This window comes from Zonotrichia albicollis, chromosome 9 (genome assembly GCF_047830755.1).
Source record: "Zonotrichia albicollis isolate bZonAlb1 chromosome 9, bZonAlb1.hap1, whole genome shotgun sequence".
Classification (NCBI taxonomy): domain Eukaryota; kingdom Metazoa; phylum Chordata; class Aves; order Passeriformes; family Passerellidae; genus Zonotrichia; species Zonotrichia albicollis.
The window spans coordinates 26577148-26592291 of NC_133827.1; the positions used below are offsets into that span (position 1 = coordinate 26577148).

General features: G+C 38.9%; 1 protein-coding gene across 1 annotated transcript in view; it reads right to left on the minus strand.

The window, feature by feature from the left end:
* The window catches only part of COL4A4 (collagen type IV alpha 4 chain), a 68436-nt gene that overhangs the window by 22136 nt on the left and 31156 nt on the right, over positions 1 to 15144 (minus strand). Inside the window, exons 18-30 of the mRNA XM_074547078.1 lie at positions 12566 to 12635; positions 10973 to 11077; positions 10193 to 10357; positions 9532 to 9624; positions 9035 to 9198; positions 6830 to 6902; positions 5442 to 5548; positions 4907 to 5090; positions 4285 to 4353; positions 3155 to 3259; positions 2535 to 2753; positions 1843 to 2004; positions 1040 to 1210 (exon numbers count right to left, since the gene is read on the minus strand). Coding sequence (XP_074403179.1) covers positions 1040 to 1210; positions 1843 to 2004; positions 2535 to 2753; positions 3155 to 3259; positions 4285 to 4353; positions 4907 to 5090; positions 5442 to 5548; positions 6830 to 6902; positions 9035 to 9198; positions 9532 to 9624; positions 10193 to 10357; positions 10973 to 11077; positions 12566 to 12635 — 1687 coding nt within the window. The remainder of the gene's footprint in view (positions 1 to 1039; positions 1211 to 1842; positions 2005 to 2534; positions 2754 to 3154; positions 3260 to 4284; positions 4354 to 4906; positions 5091 to 5441; positions 5549 to 6829; positions 6903 to 9034; positions 9199 to 9531; positions 9625 to 10192; positions 10358 to 10972; positions 11078 to 12565; positions 12636 to 15144) is intronic.

A 15144-nucleotide genomic window follows, 5' to 3' on the forward strand; every position in this document is an offset into this window, starting at 1 on the left:
AACTAGAGAACCATTAGCTGGAGCATGGCTTCATGCCAATGTCAAACTTCTCTTGAAACCCTGATTCTACTGAGGCAAATTGCCTCCTCCTACCTGCAGTCAGCCCCTGAAGATTTAGGCTGACCTTTCTCCTAAAGCAGTTATCCCCAACACACCACCAGATCTTGCATGTGGCTGCTGGATTATGGGGGCTTTGTTCGGCTCCCTGTGCCTGCCCTCCAGCTCTGGAGGCTGCTACCCAGAGAACAGGTGGACTTGCCATTAAGGACTGAGGCAAAGAAGCCATTAAGTACCTCAGCCTTTTCCTCATCCTTTGTCACTGTTTTGCCCCTCCCATCCAATAAAGGATGGAGATTCTCCTTACTCCTTCTTTTGCTGCTGATGTATTTATAGAAATAGTTTTATTGTCTTTTACAGCAATAGCCAGATTGAGTTCTGGTTGCACTTTGGGCCTCTTGATTTTCTCCCCCCATAACCCTGATACACCCTTGTCCTCCTGAGTTGCCTGTCCCTACTTCCAAATTTCAAACACTCTCTTTTTTTCTGAGTTCTGCTAAAGCCTGTTTGACCCAGCTGCCCATCTTCCTCACTGTCTTGTCTTTCAGCACATGGGATAGCCTGTTCCCATGCCTTAAAAATTTCCTTCTTGAAGAATGTTCAAGCTTCCTGGGCTCATTTGTCCCTCAGGACTGCCACCCAAGGGATTCTGTTAACTTTAAACATATTCCTCTTGTTATTGCATATTACAACCTATTACAAATAGTCAGGAAATAATATATAGAAATATGTCAGTGTTGTAAAACAACTGAAGCACCAGGATGCACCAAGATGCATCAAACTATATTCATCCTTTGTTTTTATCATATGAGAAAGAACAAAGGATGTTTCTATGGTTATTGACTCTACCCTGCTGCAGTCTTATCCTTGAAGTTGGAAAGGGAGGTGGGTGCAAAGTACTTGCTAACCTTAACATCAGTAAAAAGGGCTCCCTCTACAAGAGACCTTATAGGAGAGGTGGTCTGCAGGATATGTAACATACCTCTTTCTCCTGGGAAGCCAACAGGTCCTGTATTTCCTGGAAGTCCTGGGGGACCTCGTAAGCCAGGAGGACCTGGGAGACCTTGTGAGCCCAGAGAGCCTTTGAGGCCTTTGATTCCAGGGGGCCCAGCCAGGCCCCTGTCTCCCCTCTGACCTTTAAAGCCTGGTAAACCTGAGAAAGAGAATTTTAATCTATGTATGCAAAAGTTACACAATTGCATATAAAAAGTAGAAAGTGATAGATTTGGTATAAATTTGAAAATCATCAAACATGGCAAAATAAGTCGAAACCTTTTTTTTACTATGTTGGAGTTCTTGCCCTTATATTTTTCAATTGGCATGTTTGTTTTCTTGTATTTCTTTAGTGACAGACAATAGAAGAGCACTGTGAAAAATCCCTACTAATATGTATATACTTTTGATATATGTCTCTCCTAGCTCTTCCTAAATAACACTTCTATTGAAGAATTAGGAAGATAAAAGCATCACAGCAGTGACGGGAGCTCAGTTAAGTTACTCAGGAACACAGATATGAGACAACTGTTTGTTTATTGCTAATAGTGAACTTGCTGTGATTTGGCCAGTTAAGGAACAGCATGAGAAGGGAAGTTGGGATACACCTGAGATGCACAGTCTACATTCCCTGAGTTTAAAGAGCTGTGCAAAACATAATGTACACCCCCAGTAATGAGCAGCCCCCATGACAATATTTGTCATGCCAGCCACAAAAATCGTGTGATGAAACCTAGCAGAAAATATGTGCAAAGTTTAGGGCTGTGAGGCAGCCTGCTGGATGTTGGGTACCTTGAGGTCCTGGCAGGCCCATGACACCTCTGAGTCCAGGTGGCCCTGGTAAGCCTGGGACACATGGTGAGCCAGGGAAGCCCGGGCAGCCTGGTGCTCCTACATCACCTTCTGGGCCTCTAAAGCCTTTGGCACCTGGAAATCCTGGGGTACCGGGTTGTCCTGGAAAAAAAATTATTAGCTCCATTACTCACTGTCCCTCAAAATTCCTAGTTTTAATTTTGAAATGTACATGTTACTTATTTATCCTCTAGTTTTTGCATAGTTTGTGAAAAGTGATGCTTTTCTGCAATTCAGAATTGGCTGTTGTGGAGAATTTCTGTTTTTAAGGAAGAAATACAAATTCACCCTCATCTATAGGTACAGAAGAGAGTTTCTGATGTATAGGAGCAGCTCACTGGCCTGCACCAGGTGCACAGCACTGGCTCAGTTCTGTAGGTGCTCCCTGCACTGAAGGATGAGTGTATCTGCTTAGAGCCAGGCAAAAGGAACACCTGCAGAAGGAAACAGCAAATCCTCTGTGGGGACATCACTGCAGCAAACAGCAAAATGTAAATGTGAAAACAGGGAGTACTGTTAACAGTCACCATTATGGATCTGAGTGAGAGGAAATTTTCTCTGAACCAGGAGCACCTTTGCTCAGATTTTGTCCTTTGAACATGTAGAAGTGTTTCACAGAAGCGGGCTCATACCTTGAAGTCCAGGAGTGCCTGGATTACCCCTTGCTCCCTGTGCACCAGGGGGTCCTGGCAGTCCCCTGTTGCCTGGTATTCCTGGAGGGCCGTATGTGGTGTCACCTGGAAGACCTTTCTGACCATCTGGGCCAGGTGGACCTGGAAGGCCATTTTTGCCATCAATTGTAGATCCTCTTTCACCTTCATCACCAGGATCACCAGCTGTGCCTCGAAAGCCTGTCAATAAGATTTTTCAATTCAAATAGAGCTTAAGTCAAGAGTTGTTCAGGGTTTTTTGTTTTGGTTCCCCACCCCTTCCAAATGTGGAATATTGTAGTCCAAATTTAGCCAAATTTAAATTATCACCTTGCAAAGAAAAATAATATCATAAATTAATTTTCATGTTTCTTATTTATAACTAATGATACACGAGGATTGAAGGAGGTAATTCCTGTGGGAAGTGACAGGGGTTTTCTTTGGGGCAGTATCTGTCTTGAGTACTGTCACTCTTGTGTGGTTCAGTGCTCTCTGGACACTGAACTATTCATTTCAGTTCAATCCTGCTTTACACTACTCTATCTTTCCTTGCATTACAACTTGCCCAGCAGCTTTCCCAAATTAGGGAAAGCACAATTCACCTTCTGGCCCAGGGATTCCTGCTCCTGGCCTTCCTCGATTGCCTTTTTGCCCATCAAAGCCATTTGGTCCAGGATGCCCAGGGAGTCCTTTTAAACCTTTTTGTCCTGAAAATCAAAATGAAATACATAAAAAGGCTGTCAGAGCACTAAAATGTGTGATCTAAGGATTTTATCTTTATTCCATGCAAATTCATGTACCTCGAAAACCAGTTGATTTCATCTGCTTCTAACACTTTGGGCAAGAGCCACTGCCCAAGTCAGAAACAAATGCATGGTTGCTGTTTTTCTAAATGAACATGTTCCCTATTCCATTAACAGCAGACTGCAAATCACTAGTGTTAATTAGGAAAAAAATATTTCCTACAAATTTTCATGTGGTTATGAAACAGTATTAACCTAGTGAATAACAGATGTCAGCTCAAGTTCTTATACTCTTCTGTGCTATGTCCTGCTTCTGGAATGGTGCAGATGAGCTCAGTACACTCATGTCTGTATAAAGTTTTGTTCCCACCCACAACACTGATGTGAGGGAGCTGTGTAACACCATATTACACAGCTTGAAAATCCACTCTCTCCATTTCTTCTAATTTGCTTGGATATTTCAAATGTCTCGGAGCCGATCACAAGCAACACTTTGCCAGTTCCTGGGTGAGTTCTTTGAATTTAAATTGAATAAGTTGAAGAAATTATGATAAGTATTGAGATTTTAGGGCTCAATTGCAAGTTGCCATGAGCAATACATTTTTAGAAATTACAGACTTGCAGCATATCTTTGCCTTGCACATCTCTTTCTCCTGGTATGGAGATGTACATACTCTAGGCCTTACCTAACTCCAGCCATATTTTTCAGACTCTCTCATGCATTTTCATTGAGGCAGGACAGAGTTTGAAGCTGCCTTGATTTAATTATTTCCATGGAGGCTGCCTGCACTCCTGATGGTGCAATGGCAGCTGTCTGGCCCTTGATTCTATTAGAGACTACATTCCCGTGTATTTGCAGTTTTACATTTTGAAACACGTATCTTGTTGAAAAACTAGAATAGTGTAGCTTTTTAGGATAGCCTCTTTTCTTTAATTAGCAACTTAAAATTCCATTTCAGAATAAATCAAAAATTATTCAATAAACATACCTTGAACACCTTTAAAACCTGGGGGACCTGGATTTCCAGGATATGGTGATGTAATGCAGACAGTTTCACCTGAAGCAAGAGGGAGAAGAAACTGGCCTATTTGATTTTAGATTAGTTGGAGTCTGAGCACTTACTGCAATATTTCTGGGGAACTACCCAACCACATGTGCAAACGTGCAGTGACTGTTTATGCACATTGTTATTTCCATACTACTGAAGTCTTGATGAGGAATATTAAAATACATTTTTCTTGATACTTCCTATCAAACATTGGTGATGTTCCAAATTGCTGTAATACGGTTGTATTTTTTAAAGGCAAAGTTTTTTTAAATTGTCATGGCAACTTGTTTTACAGTACTCTCTGTTGCAAGAAAGAAATATTTTCTTTTAAATTCTATCTACAGCTATCAGTGTAGATTTTTTTTTTTGCTAGGCATTTTTATAACCAAGAAAACCAGGCCAAGATTTCAGTATAAATTGTGTTTTCCTAAACATTAATATTATTTTCACTCTAAATTAACAACACTATAATATATAATACATATTAAACCATGATGGATGCCACCAAAAATCCAAATGCGTATTTTGCTATTTCATTCTTAACATAAACATTCAAAATTACCTTTCTGGCCTTTTGGACCAGGTGGCCCAACATTACCCATATCTCCAGAGTCTCCAGGGCTACCTCTGGCTCCTGGAGACCCAGGAAGCCCCAAACCAGGCAATCCCATCTGGCCTTTTACCCCAGGAGGTCCTGGGAGCCCAGGGAATCCTTTATCACCCGGAACTGCTACTCCAGAATCGCCCTGAAATATAAATTCTCAGTAAGTAATGAGCTAATTTCTCTCCTCTCTTTGATTTTGAAAAAGCAGGTTAGAGAATTATCTGGAGAAACACTTTCACAATGGAAATACTACATGGATAGCATTTGTATTTTTAAATATTCAAAGGCAAAAGGAACAAAAGGGTTTGTGTATTTTTTATTTCCTGACCCTGTAATATTGGCACACAGTATACGCAGAGATTATCATCAGGAATACCAAAATAAACAGTAATACTTACAAGAAATTAATTTCTTAATGCATAAAAGCTTTCATAATCTTTCATAAGAAAATATGTTAATTGGAATGGAAAACGTCTGGGGAAGTCAAACATACCTCAGCTCCTTTTTCCCCTGGCAATCCTAGTTCTCCATCTCTGCCATCAAGACCTCTTTGGCCTGGAAATCCTGGAAGCCCAGTAGGTCCTCTTTCACCCTTCAATCCTTAAAATATTTTTTGGGGAAAAAAATATTTGCAGTAATTTTAGAGGGAGGAGGTATTTCTCCTTAAAGAAATGCTGGGTAACTGTTGATCCTATCTCCATGATAATTCCCAGTCCTTGAATTCACATTCCTTAATGAGGCATTTTAGGCTCAGGAAGGCAGTTTGTAGTTGGATACCTGATGGAACAACTTGGTCTCTGTAAAAGAGATGTTCACAGGCACCACAGGAATGTGGCTTTTGTCTGTGCTATACATAGAGTTAAAATATTTCACTATTGAAACATGTCACGGATTTACTCTTGATTTCAGTGAAGTCAGGATATAGCTGTGCCATATGATACAGAATATTTACATCAATAGTCCCCAAAGGTTTTTGGTTTTTCCCCCCATGGATTTTCTTGCACCAATACTTATGAGAAAGTAACTTTTGCATCAAGGACAGCAAAACTATTCTAACACAAAGATTCTTTCTGCTGTGTCAAGAAATCCTTTGCAAATAAAAGCAAATGTTTTCCCCTATTCCAACATCTGTAAAAAAACCCACAGGCATCCAAAGCTAAGCTAACTTTTTATAAACAATAAAAAGGACAATCTTCTGTGAATAACTATTTTAGCCTTTCTAACTAGGATTTGCCATCAGATTGCTGCAGTTTATTGTTCTCTTTTTCTTTTGCCTTTACAAATCATAACCATAACTGTGGAGAGGTTTTGATCTATTTAATTACAAGAATTCCAGTTGTGCAACTGGTGGCTTATTGTTTCTCTTCAATGCCTGGTCAAGAGTAATTTTTAGAAATAAGAGAGGAATCTGAATAGTCATTGAGCCTGAAGTTTTCCCAAGAAAGATGTTGGTGGCCTAATATGAGATAACAGCTATGGTATTGGTATATGGCAGTTCAGTAGGTGGCTTCTGTTCAATAATATTTCTTCATTATTTCACAGTATTTGTATTCTGCTTAGTCTTTGCTGTACAGACCTCTGGAAGACCCCAATTATCAAATGCATGACACGAAAAGTCATTTGTTTGCATTAATAACATGCTGTTAAAACTGTTTTATGGCTCAGCTGTAGAGAAAAAAAAACCATAAAACACTGTGCTGATCTTGTGTTTAGCAAGAAGAGATGGTACCAAGAGAGCAGTTTGGATATATATGCTCTCTAGGTTTCAGTGACTTACTGAGCTAATGGATTTAGTAAAGAGTAAATTAATGTTTTGCTTACACTATTGCCTAGATATTGTATAGGAAAAAAAAAAAGGTTAACAGTAAAATGTGTGTTTACCTTTTATTCTAACTCTTCCTGGATCACCCTTCTCTCCTTTTTCCCCAGGCTGTCCAGCAGAACCAGGAGTCCCCTTATTGACAAAGAAAAGAGTTGTCAGTTATCTCCAGCAGGGAATCAAAGTGGGAATTGAAGGGAAAAATAGGTATCTATCTCTTGCATAGTTTCACCAAAAAAGATCAATTAAAGTAACCAAAAGGATGCACTGGTCTCTTTTGATGGTCAAAAAGAGGAGTGTGAATGGCACATGGTCTTTTCAGGCTGACTCTGCCATGTGCACAAATGCACAACTGTGCTGGTTTGCATTAATTGATGTTTGGTGAGGAGGGGAGAAGCCACCAACAGAAATGATTTTCTGAGAGGAGCTGCTGAGAGCTTCCTCCATGCCTAATAACACCAATCACTGACCTATTTTGAATATTGACACCTTGCTAAACCACTAGAAAGTTAAACATGCCTCTGTGCACACACATGTTAAAAATGAACAAACCCCAGGAAATCCCGAATTGGCAAACCAAAACCACTACAACAACTGAAAGAAATTGCAATGCCAGAGCACTGGGCCCACAGCTGCACAGATGTGGGACTGCAAATGTAGGAATATCAAGAGACAAATGATTCATTAACTCTTCCCACTGCAGACTTCAACCCACCGAGGAAGGGAATCTCTGGAAGGTGGTGACTGCTGGATGAGGCTGTCCTCCCAGAAGTGAACACAGCAGGAAGTAAGTGATGCTTTTTTTTTTTTGAATGAAAACCCACAAAGCCAACAAAAAAAAAATTCATCTAGTTAGGTACATTATATTCTTAGATGAATATATGGCTTGAGAGGTTTAGAGGGCAAAATAAATACTTTTCTATATTTTTATGCTGATTTTTGTTTTCAGCTGTCCAAGCAGGGTGCACTACTCATATAATCTTTTCTGGAGGTCTGATCTTGCAACAGTATATGTGGATTAAGACAACCATGTGAAATTTACACAGAAGTAAAAGGCCACTAAGGTACAAAACTGGGGTATTATTTAGGTAGCTTCCTCTGTTACTCAAAATCTTTCCCTTAAAAATAGATGAAGCAAAACCAGTTTATAATATGATTGACAATTTCAAATCAGGCAGCAGACTTCTGAAAAATGTGCATCTGAAACTAGAAGTGACTATTTGTTGCAATGTCTAGATCTTCAAGTAGGCAGTATTGAGCTATTAGTGTCTGAAAAGAAAATGAAGGATTTGGGAAGAACAGAGAGCAGAAAAATGGTCCATTAGACCAAAGCACTTCTGTACTGAAGTGAGTTATTTCCTTCCAAAGTGATTACTTTGTCCTTGTTTCTCAATTATGTAACCTAAGAACAGCAAAATTCAGGACAAGGCTTCAAGCCTTACTTCAGAGCCACAAGGGCTAAAACATACTCTGAAAAGGAACAAAAACAGTAGAATCTCACATACACCACTCAGGTTATAGGGTTTTAAGAAAAAAAGAGAGCAAATGTAAATCTCTCCTCTAATGAAACGATTGGAACTTGAATGAGAGCCCTTCCACCTCCTTCTCTCACACTCACAATGGATTTGTTTGCTTTTTTCTTTTGAAAGAACATGTTCTGGAAACTTTTAAGCAATTCCTTATGTGAGCAAACAGTTCTGCTATTAAACAAACCTGAATCTCAAAAAAATAAAACAAAATCAACCAAGAACAAAAAAAAGAATAGGCACAAAACCCCCTCCAAACATGCCCCTCAAAACAGCCCAAAAACCAAGCCATAATGCAGATTATAAAGCAGGGCATATCTACCTATATTTTCAAAGAAAAACCTCTCACACACAAAAAACTGTATTAAAAGAACCTTCTATTTGACATTATTTTGGCATGCAGCATCCTGGATGTACATTCCATGTGTCAGACCAGAAGAAGTAGATCAAAATCACAGCAAGACCAATAAATTATCATATACTGTGTTCCTTAAGCAGTTAGATTAAGTGGCGTTTTGAATTACTGCTCACTCTGGGGACTAAGATAAACTATATGAAGCACATTAAAGAAAGTAAGTCTACTCCAAAAGTAAAAGCTTGTTTCACTAAACTGTATTAAGCTAAAGTAGATAAAAGCTCCAGATCATTTTCCAGGGCACTTTCTCCACCATTCTGCTTAAATGCCTGCTGAGTTGAGAGGAAGCTTGATGTTGTTTAGTGAAGCTCATGAGAATCACTCACAGGGAGCCCTGGTGATCCCACTGCACCAGATAAGCCGGGGTCGCCCTTTTCTCCGTGTCTTCCAGGGGATCCCATTTGTCCTTTCCTTCCTGGAGTACCTGCAGGTCCTTGCACACCACGGGCACCAGGAGGACCAGCACTACATGAGCAGACACCTTGACTTCCTGCACGAAAATGTCAAAATTACATTGAAACAGCTGAAAAATTATTACACAAAAAATAATGCTGTCCTTTTTCTTTTCTGTGTGAGTAGTGCACCACATTTAGACCATTTTATCTCATGTTATCTCACCAGGAGAGGATTATGTCTCCCTTTACAGTGCTGAGTAACTCTGCACTAACAGGACTCTGCTGACTCAGAAGCCCCAATGCCAGCAGTAACTCTGTATTTTGATGGGCCTAAACCTCCAAGTTACCATGAACTTCTTGCACATTTAGATTTGACACTCCTGGCAAAGGTTTCGGTTTCATGCTCAAATTGTTGTTATCCAGCTTACCCTTCTCTCCTTTTGCCCCTTTTCTTCCTGGAAGGCCAATCTGACCTTTTGGTCCAGGTTCTCCAGGGATCCCTCTGTCAGTACAGATTACACCTTTGAAAAAACAAATTTTCCAGCCAGTATAAGTCAGGTTTACTGTTTCCCCAGTTTAGGTCATGTGTCCTCTCCCTTCTCTTGTTATTCTCACCTAAGAAGTTAGAGATTTATTAAATGCCTTACAGGTTGTTGCTTATAGATTATACTGCAACAGACTGTATGGCTAGAGTTGATGTCGACACATTGCTTCTCATTGCCACTGTTATTTTTTCTACTTAAAACTTTACTTTTTTCTTTCCTAAAGGATGCAGATTTGAGTTTCCACCTCAGTATTTTTAACTTGAACAGTTAGAAAATGGTCTATTAGACCAAAGCACTTTTAAAGCTTAATTTTAATATCTGTGTTACTTTTGTGGGTTTAAACCACCCAGAAAACTATGAAAATCTTGAAATCTCACTGATCAAAAGCTAATAGGAAAGATATGGTTTCAACATCCCATGAAAACTTAGAAATAGCTGTCAAAATGCACTTTTCACTTCTCTGTATTTGTAGCACCAATAAAAGCAATGGATCTATTAATCTGCAGAATTCTATTTCTATTATATGAATTGCTATTGAACCTACTGGGTAGTCCAGGTAAGCCTTGTCTTCCTGGCTGCCCTGGCAGGCCGGGTGGTCCAGGAAATCCCGGTCTTCCTGGGATTAATTCACCTGTTCCAGGCAAACCAGGGTCCCCTTGAAATCCTTGAGGTCCTGGTGCCCCACTTACTCCTGGCAGGCCAGGAAGACCTGAAAGAAAAGAAAGGTAAACAGTCCACACAGCATTAATGTGAGATATCAAGGAGGAAACTCCAGACCATTCAGGACTGCCCTGAAGAATACCTTCTATATAACCAATGTTGAATCCAAATCCTTAGGTTTTTCAGGATCCACAAGAAAAGAGGTTCCTGCTATAGACCTTCAAATGCTTCTCTTCCTCCTTCCCTCCATTATCTCTTTTGCAGACATCCCAGTTACTCCAGCTCCTCATACAGAGCAAAACCATCCTCAGCACATCCCTTTATATCTTTTTGGGATGGAGAGCAGACATTTTAAGCACAGCACTCCAGACACAGTAATACCATTGATTTACCATGGTAGTATTCTCCTTTGTCTTCTGTTCCTTTCCTAGTCCTTCTTAATGTTCTAGTCTCCTTTGTCTTCTGTTCTTTGTCTAGTCATTCCTAATTATCCTACTTGGATAATTTTGTTTCTTTTTCTGGCTATTAAGTGCTGAGTTAATAGTTTTACTGAATAGTCTTTACAGTTGGTGACTTGCATCAAACAAGACCAAAGAGCAGTTTTCTTTCAGCTGCTTTCTTTCCTTCTGGTGTTTATTTCACTTTTAAACTCTACTTCTCTTACTTGTTCCATCATATCCTGGTCTTCCTAGAAGGCCTGAAGGACCAATTGGTCCAACTGACCCCATTTCACCAACAGGACCTGGAAATCCAGGATCTCCTCGTGGACCTACAGAGAATTACAGAAACATGTGAGTTGAACACCTTATGGAATTGACAGCTTAAATCTAATTTATGCTGCAACCAAAATTATAATTTGGAAACTGCACAAGAGTAAAATAATTTATGAAGCATTTTAAAATGTGTAACAATTTAATTTTAAGGTGGGAGGATTTGGTTACTTTTCTATGGATTCCAGCCCATTTCACAAGTACATTTTTAACTCTTCATCACTTTGTAGAAGTATCTTTGTGCTATGTATTACAAAATGGTGAGAGAAATGTTTGGCTAAAATAAACACGTGTAGCATTTAAAGTAAATATGGATTTCATGTTATGTGCTTTGGCAGTACACACAGGGATGTAATTTCAGGATCACCTTAGTTGAAATTATTCAAATTCTTAAAAGTATATTTTCAAAATTGCTACAAATAATAAAATTTAAAACTGCAATTACATACTAATAAAGAAAATCTGAATCAGATGCAAATAGCTTCATTAAATTGGAAAAAATAAAATATGGGCAGTAGTTCTACTCTCTATTGTTCTAAAGGCCTCTTTCTCTGAAGATTGTATCCACTCACACCATGTACATGACTGAATGTTACTTGAGATATTAAGCATGGGGTTTGTTGTATGGGCTGGACATGGTAGTCTGTGGAAAAAAATTAATTTATTTCAGGATAAGGCCCCTATCTAATGGGGAGGTTCTGCTGAACTGGGGTTTTGTTGTAACTTTCTTCTGTGATCACAAGAAATTTCTAGTGCTGTACTAGACAATACAAGTTATTATGAGCTCTCTGCTGAAATATTCTCACAAGACAAACTCTCCAAGTATTGCATGCAAAAGCACAACCTTGCAGGCAGCAGACCTGGCTGTTCCCCACTGCTTCCTGCTATGAAATAAGAATTTTCACACATCTTTTCACCCATCACATGAGTAAAATGGGGATAAAGGGAGCTGGGACATTAAAACCCACCCTGTAATAAATTGACAGGTATTCTGTTGGGAGTACTAGTCCCAGGTTTTTTCCCCTACAAACAGGAAACTTGATTGTAGTCTAAAATCTGTGTGTTGTGGCAATACTAAAATACTAAAAATACTAAAACAGGAATCCTAAATGACAATGGGAAGGCAGGTGTTCTTATTTGCTGTCCATACACCAGCACAGGCTTATTTTTCATTGATTTTTTTGTAGCTATGCTTAGGTCCAAGAACGAGAGAGTCCTTCAGATCTAGTTGTGACTGTATGCACAAAGATCTTTCACCCAAACAAACATTTAACATGACACTTGTGTGTTTAACGTAGTTCCAGGAAGACCAGCGAGACAAACAAACACAAAATGTGGCTGAGCCCACAAACAGGGGGGTGGCCTGTGGCCACTGGGAGTATTTTAGGGTCCTGTCCCCTGCACCCCTAGTGACCACTTTCGCACACCTTCGCAAAACAGATCCTGTACTTTATACAGCACAAAGACTAGTCAAAAATAGACATAACCTTTTATAGGAAGCAGTGGAGTTCCAACAGCTCCAGGAGGACCTGGGGGCCCTTTTTCTCCGGGATCCCCCTATAAGAGTCCAACAATAAATTTTTTTATATACAAATACATGGTGTACTACAATGTAACTGAATATTTCAACAGTGGGGAGATAGGTAAGGATGTGATACACAGGGCCCAGAAAACTTGATTTTGACACTTTGCAGCATTTAAAACCAAGCAAAAATATTTAAAATAATCGTTATCTTTCAGGATACCAGTGGCTGAACAGTAATATAGCCATCACACATATCTATTTGACTCTTCAGAACATGTGACTGCTGTATTTTATTTCATTCATTTATTGTAAATATGACTCAACTACAGGAAATCAGTATCCATTTAATTGAGAAATTTTTATTTAACAACCAATCTGTAAATAAAAATTACAGAAATGCTATATCAGGATTAGGAAATTACTTCTATGACAAATAATCATAGAGAAAGTTTCACTGTCTAACAGCTATTATCAATGGTAAGAGATACTCAAAGCTCTTAAAAGAAGTTTAAAACATCTGCATTAGGGAAACATGAAAGTGTTTACTAATGGTGAGGAAAATCACTTCTGCTTGGAGGTTTTCTAAATTAACTTGGATTTTGCTACTTAGAATTGCAAGTGAAGTGGACTTTAGGGAAGTCTTTTATGTGGCAAATTGTATTAGACCTTTTGCTTTGTAGATTAGAAATGAGCTCTCCTTTTTCAGCAAATGGGAACTAAGAAAACAAGAATGTCAATGTGGGAACTGCAGAGTGAGGCTGCATTCCCAGAGTGGACTCCAGGGCCTTTTAGGACACAGGCAAGGAGACCGGCATACCCATTCTTACACAAGTGAAAACAAGGCCTCTATGCTTCTCTCTTGACTTTTTTTTTTTTTTATTAATGATATCTCTGCAATAGTTAGACAGTTCTGTTACTGACTGCTGCCCTCATGATCTCTGGCCTGTTTCCTTTGATGGTATCTTGCAGAATGAAAAAATATCGTTGTGTCATCTTTGGTTCTTTTAAACAGGAACATAAATTTGTCTTCCCTAATGACATAGAAGAGCCTTCTGTGAGGCAGGAAAGAAAAGGTAAAACTAGTATTTTTCCTCCTCTGATAAATTTAGAAAGGATTTTGAGCTTTAAAATTAATTTAATGATGATTAAATAAAGATTTGTATAATAGATGTATTTGGCCCAAGTCTTATATAATTTTCATGTTGATTTTTAAATGACACAAACAGAACACAAGAAAGAAATGAAGAGTAATGAGCCAATGTCAAACATGTCTGGTTTTGGTATCTCAAGTAATAAAGACCAATTCCAGTTGTGGTCTCTGAAAATCTGGTTTTGGGCTGTTAGGGCTAATGACCCTCCCTGGCTGGCAGCTGCCTATTTGCTGTGTTTTCACCATTGGTACACTCCCACACAATGGCATAGATCTCTTTAGGTTATTTTGTTGACTGATACTGTTTCCTCTTCCCATAAAAACTTCAGGAAACTCAGCTTGCTGACAGTTTATTCTAAAAAAATTATGTTGCCAGCATCCAGGCTTAGGCATCAAAAGCTATGGCAACAATTCCTTGTAGTCCACTCTGCTTTCAGCAACAGTCAGCATTTTTTAAAGAAGAAATCTACTTTCAATGCAACTGGGGGATTTTTCTGAGTTGCATTCACCTTAAACCTGAATGCATCTTAGATTTTCTACGAATATGTTTGTTTCAGAAAAATCTACACAAGGACAGGCTATTCCCAGGAGAAGTTATAATCGTATTCTCGTTCCTTCGGTCCAAGTGATTTTTAGTGGATCATAAGCAACAGCTGGTGAGGGCAGCTGAACAGTTGATGCAGTCTGGATAGGCCTACTTCTTTCAGGAATAATCAGATTTCTCCAATGGTTTCCCAATCAAAACTACAGCATCTGTGCAATCACTCAGGATTTTGCAAATCTGTAGTAGTTACCCTTTTTTTATTAAGTTGTGCCTATAATTGATTTGATTTTTTTGCTCCGAGCACTAGTAATTGTAATTTCATCTTTCAGATTAATTACTATAGGACTTCAACCATTTCCCTAGCATAACCTACCAACAATTAATCATGTTTTGTTTACTGTTTGTAGTGTTAACTGATGGCTACTCAGGCTGTGGGCTAATCAATGGAGTCTGAGGAATGCACTATTCTGTCTATAACATAATTTGTCTCAAGTGTGTTAATGAGACCCTGAGTTAAAACAATACGTACATCAGGGTGAAAACTTTTTAACAACAAAAAACTTAAGATTTGATTCTAGATTTTGGGAGTATTGGACAGCAATACTCCCAAACAAGCCACAAGTTTGCACCAGCCACAGTTCACTTTTTTGTGTCACCACAGATTATGTAGAGCATGTTCCAATCTTAATCTTTAGTTTATAACAGAGGTGATTTTTGTGCAAATCTCTTGAAGAAAATTTAATGGCTTATATGCAGTTTTCAAAAAAAATTATTTCAGAGGAAAAGAAATACTCCTTGACTTTTGTATTCCAGAATATTTAAGCCAAGTTCATTAGCATCACTCTTT